The sequence below is a fragment of the Neofelis nebulosa genome, chromosome 5 (assembly GCF_028018385.1).
Source record: "Neofelis nebulosa isolate mNeoNeb1 chromosome 5, mNeoNeb1.pri, whole genome shotgun sequence".
Lineage (NCBI taxonomy): Eukaryota > Metazoa > Chordata > Mammalia > Carnivora > Felidae > Neofelis > Neofelis nebulosa.
Genome location: NC_080786.1, coordinates 65,730,876 through 65,748,924, shown reverse-complemented (window position 1 = coordinate 65,748,924; position 18,049 = coordinate 65,730,876). Strand labels below are relative to the sequence as shown.

General features: G+C 37.7%; 1 protein-coding gene and 1 pseudogene across 3 annotated transcripts in view; one reads left to right on the top strand and one right to left on the bottom strand.

Moving 5' to 3' along the window:
- The window catches only part of SPATA16 (spermatogenesis associated 16), a 245,119-nt gene extending 240,579 nt beyond the window's left edge, over positions 1–4,540 (top strand). The window contains exons 11-12 of one of the 3 annotated variants that reach the window (XM_058730512.1): positions 3,995–4,074; positions 4,173–4,540. In XM_058730512.1, the coding sequence (XP_058586495.1) occupies positions 3,995–4,074; positions 4,173–4,206 (114 nt within the window). In that variant the 3' untranslated portion in view covers positions 4,207–4,540. Of the gene's footprint in view, positions 1–1,681; positions 1,745–3,994; positions 4,075–4,172 lie in introns of those variants that run through there. The other 2 variants (XM_058730511.1, XM_058730513.1) reach the window with 2 other exon arrangements.
- Positions 4,541–16,172: 11,632 nt separating this feature from the next.
- Positions 16,173–17,530, bottom strand: LOC131512174 (spermine synthase-like; annotated as a pseudogene).
- Between the last annotated feature and the right edge of the window lie 519 nt (positions 17,531–18,049).

Sequence of the window (18,049 nt, the reverse complement as noted above, 5' to 3'; positions counted from 1 at the left end):
TCCCTTAATTAATTCACCTTCCATTAGTTTCCCTGGCTGCATTCACTCCCTGTAGTGTTACCAGATTTACTTTCTAACCACATGGCTAAATATTTTTCAACTTTTTACAAGCTGACTCCAATCAGTATTTCCTGCTATCTGTATCTCTACTCCCAGTTCCCGGGTGCCCACATCTATGCTGTAAGAAACTTATCATTGTCAAATAGCCCATGTACTTTCACAACCTTGTTCTTATGGATGCCCTTTCCTCAGTTTGAAACGTACATCTTGTCCTGGCAAAGAGCCAGCTCCTATATCCACCAATGCACATCCATATCCCTTCAAATAGAATTCATTGCTCTAAAAAAAAAAAAAAAGAATTCACTGTTCTGACATTTTTGCTAATAGAACTTTTTGTACATAATCCTGACATACACAGTTAAGCTCTATTGCAATCATTTCTTCATTAATTCTCTCCTCCATGAATATGAGTTCCTCATAAGCAAATATCTTGATATTTTTGCTTATCACCCTGTTACAGTGCCAAGCGTATAGTAAATGTTCAATAAATATTTGCATGAAAGAACAAATGTGCTCCCTTTGAAATCTGAGCTGACTAAAAATTTTCTTGCAATTTAAATTGGTCTGTTTGGCTACCTCCACGTTTCTCTCTCATTGGTATCATTTGCTTTTATACTGTTAGAATTTTAATTTTAAGATCTCCTATGCTTCTCAAGCTGTCTTCTCGCTTCGAGTTGCACTGGCATCTTCATTCTGAACTTCTTGAATCTACACTAAATCATGGCTGACAGATTTTTGCATATAAGATTTAAAGGTCCTCAGAAACTAGTTGATAATAATTTCCTTTGATGTGAATTATGACTGATAGCCATGTGCTAGGTGAGAATCTGCCCTCTCATTGACACCTTGAGTCCCTGTGATCATCGGACATCCCAAAATTCTTTGCATGCTCATTTGGTCTGATGTGCATATCCCTGTAAAACCAAGTCAGCATTGGCATATAGATAGATATATAAGAAAATGTTATCCGCCCATTTTGCAAATGGGAAAATTAGACCCAGAATGACCAAGTAGACTATCTGATATAGTCAAGCAAGGAGATTCTGTACCAAAAAGGAAGTCTAATAAGGCCTTTGCTCCAAAAACTGGCTCATTTTCTTCCTTACATGCTTACATATTTCTTTGTGTTTTATTTCCCTAAGGGCTTTATAGAAATTTCTATCATTTGCAATCTGTTCTTCTTAGTTATATGAATCTATTTTCTCTTCAACCAGCATTTTTCTTTCCTTGACGTAAAAAAGAAAATAAAGAACCAGCTTCACTAAAAACATGTTGCAGCTCTCCTACACTTCAGAAAGTATAGAAGCTAAAATTGACTTACTTTACTGCATAGTGTGTCATTCATCTAATGGTATAATCTAAGAGAATAACCTGTGATTTGAAAAATGTGAGGACTCACATAAGACTGAACTAACCTAGATCTGATGTGAGTACAAGTCATGGAATTTTTTGGCTTGGAGTGTCCTTGGAAATTATCCAGGCCAACCTTTTCTTCACCAAAGGTTAGTTAAACTGAAGCTCAGAAAGGCCATGTGACTTTTCGAGAGTCACAGATTAGGGTTATAAAGCCACAAGGATTACAAACCATGAGCAGAATTCAACACTGACTCTCTTTATCCAGTGCCCTTTCTACTTCATCTGTTTCAAGTATGGAGACCACACCTTGTAATCATCTTGCCTGGAGACTCTCAAGGTAATTTGTAAGAGATAGGAAAGCCTTCTGATATGCTCCATACCAGGCAACACTTTGAATATGGAAAAACAAATCAGTTTCTGAATGTCTTCTCTACTATCAGAAAAGAAGATTATTGAGGGTCCACCATATTCTAAATGATAGGAATAGTGGACAATGTGGCCTTAGTCTGCCTTATAATCCTTAAAACCCAGATAGGAAGACAGATTCTAAATAAATCATTATAATCAAGTAAGATATATATGCGTGTGTGTGTGTGTGTGTGTGTGTGTGTGTGTGTATACACATATAATTTGCAAAGAGATTAATGGGCTGCAATGGGAATATGTTACTGAGAAACCCAACCTGGTCTGGATTATCCAGGAAAATGTTCCTGACGCACTGATGTTGAACCCGAAATCCAGAGGAAACAAGGATTTTCCAATGGGAGTATTCCATCACATGGCCTAACATTAGGAAGTTTAAGGGAACAGAGTACACTGCACTGCTGTGTTCAAATAACTGAAAGATGTACCACACAACTGAGGCAAATGGAGTGATAGAAGACATAATTAGAGATGCAAGTGAAACCAGATCACTCAGAAGTGTGTAGGCCACATTAAGGGCTTGGGAATCCATTTAGGTTTTTCCAGCAAGGGAAAAACATAACCAGATTTACATTTTTAAAAGATCATCTTGGTATCATTAGGAGAACGAGTTGAAAGGATAACATGTAGACAGACCAGGTAGGAGGTAAACACATAGGCATGTTAGACATGCACATGGTATATACTCTAGACCTCCAGTTTAATTTAACAGTACTCTGTTTCAATCAGACATTTTATGTTTCTTCTTTGTCCTTTCTAATGAAAGGCAACCCAGTGAGTCAACCCTGCTTTTAATAAATACACTTTAAGAAGCAAAAAAGACAATAGCCACCTAATGGATATTTTAAAACAATTATGTTTCTGTATCATTGAAGAAAGTTTGTGCATTAGGATTGTAATTTTAAATTGCATTTGGGTTAACTGCAAACATTCTGATTGTAGAGAGCTTTGATTTAAATGACACATTTTCAGTGCAAAAACATGAGTGAGTCATCAACTCAACTATTGAAGTAATGGTAAAGTCCCATCCATTACATTTGTTTTGATTGTGCTCTGTGTTAATTTTGTATTTACGATTTTGGTGTAAGTTGGGTAATATAAATGTATGAAATACATAGAATAATTCACTGACTTCATGACAGTCCAAAAATATTCTGTCAAATGATTTTGACGATTGATGCAACGATCAGACATCATAAACAACAACGTGTTTTTGGAGAAATTTGCCTGAAGTAATTTTAAGTTTTCAAAAAGAATTGTTTTCATAAAAGTAAATTATATTATTTTTCTAAGGAAACCAATGGACAATTTACATCACCTAGTGTAATATTAGTCCTAAGCATAACATATAAATGAATGCAACCATTTATTATTCTTTTTGACAATTTGAATTATCTTTTGGATATCACCCTAAATGATAAATCAAGTGACTTAAAAGTAAAACTCAAAATTGGAAAACTAGAGTTTAAGTGCTTTTATCTTAAGGAGATGATATGCGCATGTATCTTGAGTAGTAAGTGTTCTAGCTTTGAGCTAACTTTATGACAACGGGCTCTTCAGTGAGTGATTTTAGGCTAATATGCTATGCAGGTGCTGGGAGTCAAGGTTAAGTATGAATTATTACATCTACAGACTTTCATGAGAGCCCAATGCAGCATATATGTAAACTGTTTTATTCTATAGGTCTTTAGCAGAATAAAATAGTGACAAATAGTGTAACATATTCAACCGTCACTGAATAATTACAAGTTTTCTTTGGAGAAAGACTTATAGTTTAGAATTATTGTTTTGTATATCATTACTTTATCTTATTCCCTGGGGTGTGGCATTTTTTAAGAAAATGTATTTTCTCAAAATTTTGTTTTGATTTAAAAGAAATTGTTCTTGCTAAGACAATGTGTAATATTCATTTTTCTCCCAAGTTGGCCAGAGGCATATAAATGCTAGAATCTCTGGCTTTGAGGGGTGTGGATTTGTTTTTCCAGTCTTCCTTTTGCTAATGATAGAGTTTTTCACCATTTATTTCTTTTTGAAATCCCTGATTTTTCTGACCATTAAAGATAATGGGTGATGATATTCCCCATTTCTATACCCAGTACATAGGACTGAGTGGTACAGCAAACTCCTGCATGTCTGCTTCATGTTCCTAAAACAGGGGAATCTGAAATGGAAACAGAAGGAGGCTTTTACGTTCAATCATGTCCATCTCCGCCGATTCTGTTCCAACATGGATCTGTATGTGCCATTTAATTTTAAATACCTCACTATTTTCCTAACTACACAAAACCTGGGAAAAAACAACAAATCTCATTCTCTCTGCTTATTTCTTCTAGGTTGGACGAATTGAAGACTTCCTGTACCAATTAGAGGATAATTTCTTAAAAACTAAAAAACTGAGAACCGCTAGAAGGCAAAAAACAAAACTGAAGCGGCTTCAAACTGTGCAGCAAAGCTAGTCACTGGGGAGCAGGTGCTACTAGCCATCAAGATGTCCCAGAGAAAGGGGCAATGGCCTCCAACCAACCTGACTGTGACAATCCAGTAACAAAGGCCTATCACCAAAGAAGTGAGGTTGGACTCCCCTTGGCTCTTCTTTACAAAGGTGTTCTATACTTCATTAATCTTGACTGGCAGCAGTAAATGTTCTCAACAAGTTTGACTTGACTCTTGTTCAAATTCGACTTATGTAAACAGCTTATAACCATTGCTGCCTCTTTCACCTGCTTTGTTCTTTCAAAATCTACTAAGGTTTACTAGTTCTACCCAAGTATGTTTGTAGTATTCGTTCATAGTCATGTGTATGATCAAGAATTATTCACATACCTTATATAGATACGGACAAACAATATGCATGCAAATTTACAAATTATAAAACTGATAATATACTTTCTCAATCCTTATGGAGATAAGTCAGATGTGGTATGGCTGATATTATCAGTTGAATTATCTCATTAAAATCTCTATTCTCTCCTCTGGATTCTTTACATTCCCTCCCCTTAAATGTGTGACTCCTGACTCAAATGTGTGATGAACGTGTGTTCACGCTCATATGTGACAAGGTAGTGAGTCAATAGCCATCACTTAAGACCTCTGCTGACACCAAAAAGGGGATTTAAAGACAGGGTAGTAAGAAAGAACTCAGATACAGAGCAAAATAAAAAGGAAAACATATTTTTTTTAAATAATGGGAAAAACTGACTAGGATCGTAGAGTACATTGATAATAAACAACATGAAAAGGGAAAACGAATAACAACATACCTAGAGCTGAATTTTTCGTTATACAATGAGATTGTAAAAGCATCAATTAATAACTTAATCTCAAGTGTATGTTAGATTTGTGTAGTCGTAGTTATGCAAGGTATAAATATTTTTAAATTTTGAAGTAAACTGGGACTTTGGTTTTCCTGTGGACTATCTTACCTTCTTTTCTACCCCACCCCAAAGAACTCCATCACTGCTACCACCTTCCTTCAAGAGTGTAGGCAGTTAAAGACAGTTTAAGAAACTCCTTTTTGTTTTTAAACTCACACTGGCATGGCATCTCAGTTCTATTCTCATAAATAAATACTGGAAAATAATGACTTTCTCTGGGAAGTTGAGTCTAGCCAAATGTGGGAGTCTAAGGTAAATAGCTTAGCCTCCAATCCTACCACCTCTACTGTTCTGTTATCACTTCTCTCCATCGTGAGAATTTCCCGTTATTTAAAGAAAGAAAGAAAGAAAGAAAGAAAGAAAGAAGAAAGAAAGAAAATCCTCACAATATCTCTGGGAAACGAAGCTTCTTAGCTTTGAATTTTAACTTTAGTGTTAAAATTTTATTTTCCAAAAGGATTTCTACGTCCTGAAACAGTTTGTTTGCTTGTTTTTCATTGAGATAGAATCTTAGTACTGCCTGTTTGTTTACTCAACTGTCTTCCGAAAAGCGTATTGGCATTCAATAGCTAATCAATTGCTTTTTCTCTGTTTTTTGAAAATTAGAGTTCTCTCATTCCACAGTGCCTGAAGATTATATTTGAAAATAATATATTTCAATTACAAGATTATGGCTTCACTGTTTGACCATTTTCCCCAATCCAATACTAAATGTCCATTGGTATTTTGGCTGGTGCTTGGTTATGGGAAAGAAGAGACATCTAGTCAGTCTTAGGAAGGATGATATATAATGGAAATCCAAAACTTCCAAAAGAAACTTCTTTTCAGAAAAAAAATTATTAATCAATATTAATAGCTTTTCAATAAGGTATCAAGGTATCAATTCTTGAGAATTCTTAATAGGTTCAACAACATTGCCCATAGGAATGAATTTTGTTCATGGTTTCCACATTAGTGTCAAGAGCCTTGAATAGCAACAATGCAGCATAATTTACCTCACCTGGCTTCCCATCCCTTCTTTGTTTTTAAGTTTTCTGCAGAGGAAGGATTTATAAAGCAATATGGTATTAGTAAAAAAAAATTAATATTAGAGAAAGCACATTTTACAAAGTACTTTCAAAATGCTTATTTTATTTCAACTTCACAAGAATTTCATGTATGCATTTTCTCTATCTTACACTTGAGGAAACCAAGATCCAAAGAGATTAATGCCTTTTTTTTAAATTTTTTTTTACAGTTATTTATTTTTGAGAAACAGAGTGAGACAAAGTGTGAGCAGGGGAGGGGCAGAGAGAGAAAGGGACACAGAATCTGAAGCAGGCTCCAGGCTCTGAGCAAGTGGTCAGCACAGAGCCTGATGCGGGGCTCGAACCCACGAACTATGAGATCATGACCTGAGCCGAAGTCGCACGCTCAACTGACTGAACCAGTCAGGTGCCCCGCCTTTTTTGACTCCAAAGACTTGTTCTGTCCTCTACTTGCTATTTGAAATGTGGTCCGTGCCCAGCAGTATCAGCATCACCTGGGAGTTCATGAGAAATGCAGAATTTTTTAAAGTGTATTTATTTATTTTGAGAAAGAGCATCAGCGGGGGTATGGCAGAGAGAGAAGAGAGAGAATCCCAAGCAGGCTCCTCACTGTCAGTGCACAGCCCAACACGGAGCTACATCTAAAAAACTGTGAGATGAGCTAATGACCTGAGCTATAATCAAGAGTCAGACTCTTTTAACTGACTGAGCCACCCAGGTACCCCAGAGAAATGCACAATTTTAAGCTCCTCTCCAGGTCAACTGAATCAGAATCTGTGTTTTTAAGAAGATCCCTGGGTGATTTATGCACATTAAAGTCCAAGAATTACTCCTTTACCGTGTTGGAAAATATTTTCTTGTCAGCTCAAAGTTAATGTGACACAGGGACTGATGATGTAGCCACTCTTAAGTTTTGGTTCAAATTAATATCTCCTAATATCATTTTTGCAGAGGTTCATGAACCAAAAGTCCCAGAAATTAAAAGTTCAGTGATAATAGGATATATGCTATTTCCCTGTCATTTTCTTGAAGAGATCTTGGATTTTATTCTGTAACATTCCAAAGACATTAAGTGAAACAAACAAACAAACAAAAAAAAAGACATATTAGCCAAACAGGAGAAGAGATATACACTTGATGATCAGACCAACTTAAATATTATTCATTGTATAGCTAGTCCACGCCCTACATGCTTCAATAATCTCAGCTTCCTTTGTCTTCCACTACTTCCCATGCCCCTGCATCATTTGCTGAAGCATCTTGATGGGGAACAGAGCTCTGCTGATCTCTGATGCTAGGGGCAACTTGTCTTCCAAAATATCTGAACAGATTCCTCCCAACTTGTCTACATTAGGGTGACAAATTCTGTCCATAAAATGTATTTTGGGGGTTGTCACTGGGTAGTCTTCAGTAAGAAATAGTTCAAGTATAGAAGTTCCCCACTCAGAGGAAGAATTCCAAAGGAAACCACCCATGATCACATGAAAATCATGTATGTTCCGATCTACATCTGCCTTGATGCCAGACCCTTGATCATTCTCACTCATTCCTGGATCATTCTTCAGGGAATTGTGGTATTGTTCAAGGGTTATGTGAAGGGGTTCAGAATGTCACCCTAAAATATGCTACATTGGCATATTGATTATTTTGAATAAAGATACTTAAGAAACAGCCAGTGCAAGAAGGACATTCTGACTTTCCTCTGTCCCCCTGAAAGCAGGAAATAAATCTCCCATGTGAAAGTTACTCTCCTTGTACCAGGAGGATAGAAGACATCTTTATCACCAAAGATAGGGAATCTAGGACCAAGAAGTCTCTATACATAAGCCTAGTTAATTCTTTACCATTTGCTACCCCAAGCTTAAACCCCTCTGCCTTGCCAATCCTACACAAACATTGTTTGTCTAAATGATATAAAAGCTGCCCACTCTGGTCACTTCTTTGTGTCCCATATCTTTGAGGGGCTCCTCAAAGATATTCATACATACATACATAATTAAATTTGTTTTTCTCCCATTAATCTTTCCTGTTATACAGGGGTGTCTCAGCCAAGAACACAGAAAGGTAAATGAAAATTAATTTTTCCTCCCCTTCAGATGTTAGTTCTCCTCATCTTTTCAGTTTAAAACTTTTCAAACCTATGGAAAAGTAGCAACAATTGAAAACATAACTCATATACTTTTCACATGGATTTCCCCAATTATTAATATTTTGTCTCATTTGCTTTCTCTCCATCTCTTGTAACTCTCTATTTCACTCTCTCTCATCAAGTAAAATACATTAAAACACATTCCTTGGAAAAATCAAATTGTTTCCTTTAATAAAATCACCTTTCTGTGAATATACTATGCTAATCTCCCACTTTCAGGTCTAAATTTGTTCTCTGCATCAAATGGAGCCAAGTGACCACCGTTACTTAGACACTGCGGGGGAAGAGCTATGGACTGTACACGCCACATTGTCCCTCTCCTCCTCCTCTCTTCTAGCTTTTCTATGGCATTGCTTTGATGGTCACAGCGGCATTCGGCAGGAGCAGGGTCCTTGAACAAGGCAAAGCAACGTAGCAAAGGCTATTTGCTCGTAATTCAAACTTCTGTATATCTTCGAGGGTAGCAAGTCTTTATTCTCTGAGAACAGATCACGCAATTTTTGAAAACAACCAAAAATTACTCAGACCCCAAATGGGTATCTAAATCATGGCATCTCTGAAGTAATGGCACGTACCAAGTCAACTACATTTAAATAAGTATAGCTTCCCAAGGTGACTCCTCTGAAGAGAACCACCTGTATCTTGGTATCTACATGCTAGCATGTTTGTTTAAAAATAACTGGCACCGAGCACTACTATATGCTTCCGATGGAACAGAACATTGGATAAATTAAAAACCTGTCTAGAAAGTAATTTGTCAACATGTACCATGAGCTCTAAAGATATTTATAACCTTTGTCCCAATAATTCCACTTTTAGGAAACTATACTGAAGGAATAATAAAATGCATGTTTAAAGAGAAATTTTTTTTAAAAAAAGATAAAAATTTAAAGGGATTCATCACAGGGCTATTTTAAGTAGAAAAATAAAATGAACTCAATGAAAAATTTCCAATACAGGTAATAGACTAAGTGATTTATGATGGTCTAGCCAATGCCTAACCTAATAACGTAAAAATTTTATAATGTTAAAAGAAAAAAGTAAGATATAAAACTATATACAGCATAATTATAACTAGGTTATAAAATATATGCATATAAAAGACTGGAAGGAAATACAATAAGATATTAAGAATGGTTATCTTTAGTGGAAGTAGTTATGGGTGACTTTATTATCTTTTCCTTAACATTATACAATAAGTATATGTTTCTTGAAAATAAGAAAAAATCCTTCAACAACTCATTATTTAATATTTCTCTACAGAGAAAGACCAATTCCTATCAGCTTTTCTTTGCCTCTTTGCAAGGAAAAAATTATATATTCTGATATTTACATCATAGATACTTGTTGTTGCATAGACAGAGGCTTATAGAAGCATTTTATTTGCAGAATTCTTTGTGACATAAAATTTTTGATGACTACCTCTACCACACAGCCCTGAAGCACACAGTCCAGAAGATCACTCAAGTAACTATTACACAGCACCAGTTATGATGTTTTATCTGCCTTTGTAAATAATGACATGATATCATATGTGGGCTGTCCCTATTTCCTTTGTTTGTGTTCCTCATAACTGTCTTCTCTTATTGTTCTGTCTCATTCTTTCCCTGCACTTACATCTCCTAAAGTATGAGATGATCAGAGACCAAAGTCCCTTAAATCAAAATGTATTGAAAGTTGAAGAGACCACCGGCAGAGCAAAGCTTTTAATTTACAGTGGCTGGATACATTGAGATGGTGTGTTGGAGTCCAAGTTCAATCAGATATTTCACAAGTTGCCTGATCCACTCAGCAGTGCCCTGGGCTCCAGGACATGGATACAAAGGACTACTGTGCAGCCTTGACAAGCAGCATATTGTCAAGATGGGATGGAATGGAATGGAATGGAATGACACCTGGGGGCAGACTCCTATTTTTGACAAGTCATCAAAAGAAGGGAAAATCAGAAAACAGACCCAAAGAGCATCCCAAAATTTACAAATGTAAACATATTCTGCCTGTGCCTTGAGGAAAAGAAACCAGAAACGCTCAGACCACGTGAGATAATTAGCGCTCAAAATCACTCTTCACATGTATTCTTTAATGGGAACTTGAACATTAACTATTGTTTACGTTCTTTTGCTGTGATCTTCTATCGATCCGAGGCAATGTGCAGAACAAACATTCATTAATAATCAAGACTTTAGCTTTCTTTTTAAGTAAGTGTTTAGGGAAGTAGAAAGGCAAATATTTAGTAAGAAATGGGAAGAAGGGATCCCTGATACGAATAACAAATCCAGCTTTTCTCTAAGCCTTGTACAGTAAGTTTATAGATATGAATACCTGTGTTGTAAAACCAGACAGGGAAATTTGGTGTTAGTGTGGCTATTAAAAGTATGGCCCTAAGAACAGTACCTCTCATAGGGCCACTCTAATCAAGCTAGCTGATGGTGATGATAATCATAACATGGAAAACAAAATGGGCTTAGATTTTGAAGACCTGTGTTCAAGTTCTAGATCTTTTATAAAGGGAGATAATAATTCTTTCCTTTCATAATGAGATTTCAGTACGGGGCACATGAAATAATGAAATATGAAAGGATTTTTAAACTCTGAAACAATATGACCTTGTGTCTCTTGATAACTCACTATAAGCTAGGCATTGTCCTATTTAGCCCTCACTACAAAGCTGAGGCTGGAAATATTATTTTCTCCTTCCACAGACAAGTAATTTGAGGCCCAGAAGGTGAAGTAACTTCCTTACAGATAGAAAGTTGCAAAACTGGAGTTCAAACCTAGACTTGGGACTTGATATATAGCTTTTTTGTGTTTTATTATTATATTACTTTGTTTAAGACTTGCTGGTTTCCAGGTAACACTAACATTATACATACCTGGGATTGCCCAAAAATGACCCCAGGAGCTTGCTCTGTGTCCAATACAGTAGCCACTAGTTATGTAGGGCTATCATAGTTATGTAGGACTAGTTATGTAGCCCCTAAAATGTACCTAGTACAGCCAAAAAGTTATTTTAATTTAAACTTTAATTTTTAAAAGGTTTTAAATTTAAGTTAAAAATTGGTACTTAATTCGGTATTAGGAAACTTCAAAGTATATATGCAGAAAAATTTGGGTGTGAAAATCTCCTCTTAACTGTACATTTTGTGAAATCTAAATACAGATCAAGTATTTCCAAAGGAAATTTAGTGTCCAAATGGAGAGATTCTATAAGTCTAAAAGACACACCTGACTTCAAAGACTTATTATTTTAAAAAAATGTAAAATATCTCAACAACAACTTTTATATTGATTGCATGTAGTGACATTTTGGGTATAGCGATTTAAAGAAAATGTATTATTAAAATGCATTTCACATTTTTTCCCTATTTTTTTTTTTTAGTGTAGCTAGTAAAACACCCAAACTTACATATATGGTTTACATTGTATTTCTATTGACAAACACTGACCTGGACAATGAGTCAGCTGGAACTAAGAGCTCTCCCCTCTTCCCAGCAAGAGGGCTGAACAGGAATTTGGCCTGCCTACCCTGGCTATAAAGTTAACCATGGACCCCAGATCCCCTTTGTTTTGTCAGTTCTTCACAAATTTATTGTTTCTTTATCTAAAAGATATAAAAGCTGTCTGTTTTGGTAACTTCTTTTTGTAGGGTTTTTGTAGGTATAAGATTAAATTTGTTTTGCTCATGTTAATCTTATGTTAATTTAATGATTAGACTAGCCAAAGAACCTGGAAGGGAAGAAGAGGAATGTTTTCCTCCCCTACACGTGCCCTATACAATGAAAGAGTGAGAAAGAAGCAGGTCTTGCTCCTAGACTGTTCACCCTCAGTGTGCCCAACACAGTGCTCTGCACACAGTTCATCTTTCTGTGGATGTCATGAACACCACATCTTGCTCAACCTTGCTTAAAATTTCCCTAATGAAGCCTTCCTAACCCATAGAATTTTCCATGGCTCATGACAAATGGTGACCAGAAAGGGACCCATCTTGCACAACAGGGGATGCTGGGAATACTTGGAGAAAAAGATATAGGAAAAGACTGAACTTCCTCCTCATAGGAAGGTAGATACTCAAAGAACACTGAGATTTGTGATCTTGCTGCAAATATGACACATGTGTAATTAACACAGAAGTCAAGGACATACTGGTTACATTTGTAACCAATGTTGGTCCCCTGAGTCACATTATCCCATAAAAACGTAAGTGGCATTAAAGCAAAATTTCTGTACTAATACATAATGCTGCATTTAACCCAGAATAAAGCTGAAACACAATACGATTTATGTACTCCAGGGACAGGGGAATCCCTATCCACTAGCAAGTATGACAGAGGGCTACCTATTGATGAGAAAATCCACCTTTGTTTAAATGCTAATTAAACATCTACTGAGAGTATCCAACTCTATGCCAGAACATAGAATAGACATTAGGACAGTAATGTGAAATAATATAAAAAGCATTGGCTTTCTCATTATGTGATCCAGGTCTCAGTCTCCTAATCTGTGAAACAATGATAATAGTCTTCAAATGGGTATTGAAAGCCTTAAGTCCATCATGTATTTTAATTGCCTAGATAGTGTGTGACATAGTAAAGACTTTAAATCTTAGTGCCTTCCCTCTGAGAGCTGGAAGAGTGGAAAACAGTCCCTGCCCTAAAGGAGTTAATGCTCTAGTCCGAGGAGCTGACCAGTCTTGTCCTCAGACCCCTATGGCAGTGCTGTAGCTGAGGGTGACTGTGCACCTCCATGTTGGCAGGAAGGAAGGAGGGTCACTGCAGCACGTGTGTGTGTGAACTTGAGATGAGAAGGGGCAGGAACACAGCACAGAAGATGTAAGAAATTGAACTGATATGAAATGATCCCACCACAAAAAGAATTCCCTGCTTGAAAATAAAATTGTTTTCCATTTGATTTCTTGTCATTTGCTTTTCCTGTAAATGTTTAGCACAGGAAAACCAACTATTTGAGGAATTTAATGAACTATGGTCCAAATAACCACAATTTTAAGCTATGTTTGTGTTTTACCAGAATTCTAGATTTTTGTGAAGTAGAAACATGCCTCCCGCTTTATACTTTACAACTAGGTGTTTGGGATTTTTTTTTTTTTTTCATTTTATTTCAAAATCTCAAACATGTCCATCCCACTCCCTTGGCTCCCATGGTCACTATCTTAGTTCAGCCTTTTTATCCTCTTTTGGTTATTATTCCTGATAGGCCCCACTCTCCAGTTTGTCTTCACGCCAATCCCTCTTGCATGTTGTGACCAGAGCAACCTCTCAGGATCCCACAGTGTCTGCACTGCTTTCCACACCGTCAGCAGCTCCCCATTCCTACAGGAGAGGCCAGGCCATGTGGAAGGCACTGCCACCGCACGACTTGTCCTACCCAATCGCCTGCCCTTTGTCTCAAGCATCCCTGCCCAGGAACACCCCACATGTGGACATGCGGACATGGGGGGGGGGGGGCGCCACACCCTGGCCATCTCTGCCTTCCTTAACTTGCTCCCCCTCTTCCCTGTACTCCTCCCTTCTCTGTACTCCGCCTTCAAACCTCAGCCCCAAATGTCGCTTACTCATCCATTCACTTCCTCCTTCAACCCCAGGCAGACGCCAATCATGATTTCCTCAGCATTTACAGAGTGCTTTCGTCAGACTCCCCGCACAACTCTGGTCATGTCACATCATATTAGAATGAATTGTGTACACATTCTTTTTCTCCATTATGTAACTCTTAGAGAAAGAACATCCCTTTTTATTCCTAATTTAAGGGTGGGTGTGGGCAAGATACCATCTTATAAAATCAGGGCAGCCAGTTGGTAGTCCTTTAAAGTGTCCAGGATGGAGTGAATTCCTCCAAAAATATTTCTAGAAAAGAGGAAAACAGGGACCAGAAAAGAGAAGGAAAGAGAAGGTGGGGGGGGGGGGGGTGCTTAGAAATTGAGTTTAGAATTTAACACAATTGGTTTTTAGCCTGGTTCCTAGAGACGAGGTTGCCATTCTGTGATCACGACAACACACATTGTTTCTGTGAATGTCACTCACCCCATCTGCAGAGTAGAAATAATAATAATAGATCTTACCTCCCTGCCACTGTTATGGGAGTAAATGAATTGAAAGAGTGGCTGTAAAATTCCACTTTTGAATTGAGTCCAAGGTCATTCTGTTTTTTGAAAATGTATTTCTCAGAAAATTGGAAATTTGCTCTAAAATTTTTATTGAAAAAAATATTCTCTTTTGTTGAATAATGATAGGAGATAAAACATGCCACAGCTCCAACTCATCCCCCTTTATTAATGAATTAAGCCACATCAAAATGCAATAAAAAGGGTATAAGAGGCTCCTAAGAAGCATTCAAATTTTTATCAGTCATTTTCCCTCCATAAAATGAGCATTTCTATTAAAATGGTATTACATAAAAATAGAATTTTAATGGGTGAAGATTCTTTAAAATCACAAGACCACCTGGTAAAAGGCAGGCTTAAAACTACTTTTCCCTCCATAGAAATTAGAAATGAAAGAAACCAAAAATGACTGAAATTAGAAAATGCAAAAAACCAAAATAGGCACAAAATAAACGTGCTCCCCAAATGTGGAAGTGTCAGGACCTCCAACTCAAAGATGCCATTGTTAAGAATATTAGGCTTTTGCTCAGCAGTGACCATGGGAAGTAAGAAATTCTGCCCGGGTAGTGAAACTACATGGGTTATGCAGAAAGGTACACTGCAGGGAAAGAAGCCACGCATGACTGGAAGACAGGGATTGTGATACTGCAGAGCAGTGGAAAACATGAATTACTTGCCAACAAGGGATCTGCCATCGGAAAGAGTCCCAGTAGGCAAAAATGCAATAAAGTTGAAAGGATGGTCACTCCAGAGAAAAATGGGCTCCACAAGGAACAGGAAAAGGGCACATTTGGTAAGTTTGTATCAATAGTCAAGTTGTGATGTCATTTTCAAAATACAACTATTGGTGTTGAATAGAAAGCATTTCAAATTGAGACGTGTTGAGACAATAAGCATAAACACTCATACATTGTACTTGCAAATATTTGGGGGATGTGAATATTTATCTTGCTCATCTCTGAAGAATTTTAATTTTTCTCATTTATAATTTTAATCGAAGCATTGCTATTCATTTTTTCTTAACTCTTTCTTATAGGCATCAAATTGTAATATCTAAGTCCATTTTGGGGGAAAGAAACACCACCAAGAACTACCCTCCAGAACAAAATAATGATGTTCATTCTCCAAACAACCAAATTTGAAGTCTACTAAAACAAAAACAAGGAGTCCGCACAAAAAGAAGTAACAAAAATCACATTCTAGGGGTTCAATGCAAGAAGCAGCCTCACTATGCCGTCTAATCAAACTTCAGCTGACTTTCACAAAAAAATTATACCCTAGCTCATCAAAATATACATTTTCTATTTGCTTTTTTCAAAAATTTTTTTTTCAACGTTTTTTATTTATTTTTGGGACAGAGAGAGACAGAGCATGAACGGGGGAGGGGCAGAGAGAGAGGGAGACACAGAATCGGAAACAGGCTCCAGGCTCCGAGCCATCAGCCCAGAGCCTGACGCGGGGCTCGAACTCATGGACCGCGAGATCGTGACCTGGCTGAAGTCGGACGCTTAACCGACTGCGCCACCCAGGCGCCCCTCTATTTGCTTTTTTTAACATTAAAAATAACAATAAGAAAAGAAAACTTGAAGGAGTTCACAATCATTTGCCTGACACATGTTGATGTCATGTACTGTCTCTGAAGATCGGGAAAGCTATTTGCAGCGCATGTGATTAGCGGACACTAGTCTTCAAGGTTCAGTTTTCTTCCAAATGGTGTAAAATACCCACAGTTCCAAGTGTGAAGGAACACAGACGATCTCCTTTGAGAATTCCGCAGGAGAATACAGGAACCCAAGCTGTTCTTCATAGAGTGCAGGCCTTCCGTCAAACTGACACAATCACTCTATGTAAACTATTTCCCTCCTGTTTCAGTACTTCTATTGAGAGGCCAAGAATCAGTTTGAAAAGCTCCCATGCGCAATCTTCTTCTGGAGTTGTGGAGATTGGAATGGCTGTCAAATCATTAATCACATAATCAGTCTCTCTCCCTTCTTTGGGGCACCTCTTCAGTACTGGAATACAGTCTTCTATTAGAACCTGAGAGCAGTCTCCTTTCTGATTATTTAAGGCATGACCACATGTTTTTCTTTTTCTTTTCCTTTTTTCACCACATGTTTTTCACATGTATTTCTTTTTTTTTTTTTTTTAATTTTTTTAATGTACATTCATTTTGAGAGAGAGAGACAAAGTGAAGGCTGGGGAGGGGCAGAGAGAGAGGGAGAGCCAGAATCTGAAGCAGGCTCCAGGCTCCGAGCTGCCAGCACACAGCCTAACACGGGGCTCGAACCCACGAACTGGGAGATCATGACCTGAGCCAAAGTCGGATGCTTAACCAACTGAGCCACCCAGGTGCCCCCACATGTATTTCTTACATCCATCAATCACCATTTGGTCAATCTCTACCATAGTGACCATATTTGGTTTCAGTTTAAATATTTCACATAATATGCCCCCATCTCTGCCCCCTTGAATCAGTATGTCTTTGCCACTGTTGTCTTCTTTTCCACTGTCCATGATGGCCTGGGTATGCCCAAATCACTCTCCACTGGATTAAAATCTCCAAATTGCTTCAAGCGTAGAATTTCAATGTTCGTTTAAGGTGAATCTTCATCATACACCACTTCATCTATTCATCCCCTACCAGGCAACCATCAGCTATAGGCCAGTACCTATCAATGGTCCCTCCTCGAACTATGGGAGGTAATCGCTTCACCCGCTCAGTACAGCCCTGACTCAGTTCTTTTATTCTTTCTTCTACTTTGTCCAAAAGACTGTGAACTTCTTGGCCTTGTGAATCCCCATCATAACTCTGAAGGTCCAACAACACCGATCGTGTGAGTAAATTCTCAGATTGGCAAGGCTACCATTTTTGCTTATGTATGTCGCCAAATAACTGTGGTCTTGCCAGGTGTGCCCCGACCCCATCATCCCGGAAGATGGACTGGAGCCCTTTTAGAATGTTCTCACCATCAGCTTTGGTGCCAAGCATGAAGTCTCGTGTGCTGTGCTGTGCTGCTACCATAGTGAGGCGCTGCCCTGTGCCATGCCTGGGGGAGGTGGAAGCGGGCTCAGGAAACTGGGGAGGCTACAGGCATGTCAGGCCTCTCTGAAGAATTTTAATTTGAAAAAAATAAAAGATAAAAAGTGTGGGTTAGGACAAAAGACCCAACAAACGAGAGTCTTCCAGGGTATCAGCTGAGTAGAGTGCATCACCTCCATTGTCCCTTAGATACAGTGCAGGAAACAAGTTTTCTTACACCAGTGTCTCCCCAGTATGCTAGAAGAACTGGATCTCCCACGGGATTTCATTCACTGTTAACAGTCTTTTATAAACAGGAAAGATCTAGCTCAAAACATTCAATGTACTTAAGAAATCTATAAGGCCACAAATCACTAGGACTATTATCTCCTGTTTGGCTTTTTTATCCCACTGCTAGATATCATATACAATATTTTACATTTGCAATATTGCAACTTATAAGAAACATATATTTGGTCAAACATATATTTTCCTTATCTATTTAGCTTTCTTCCACAGTTT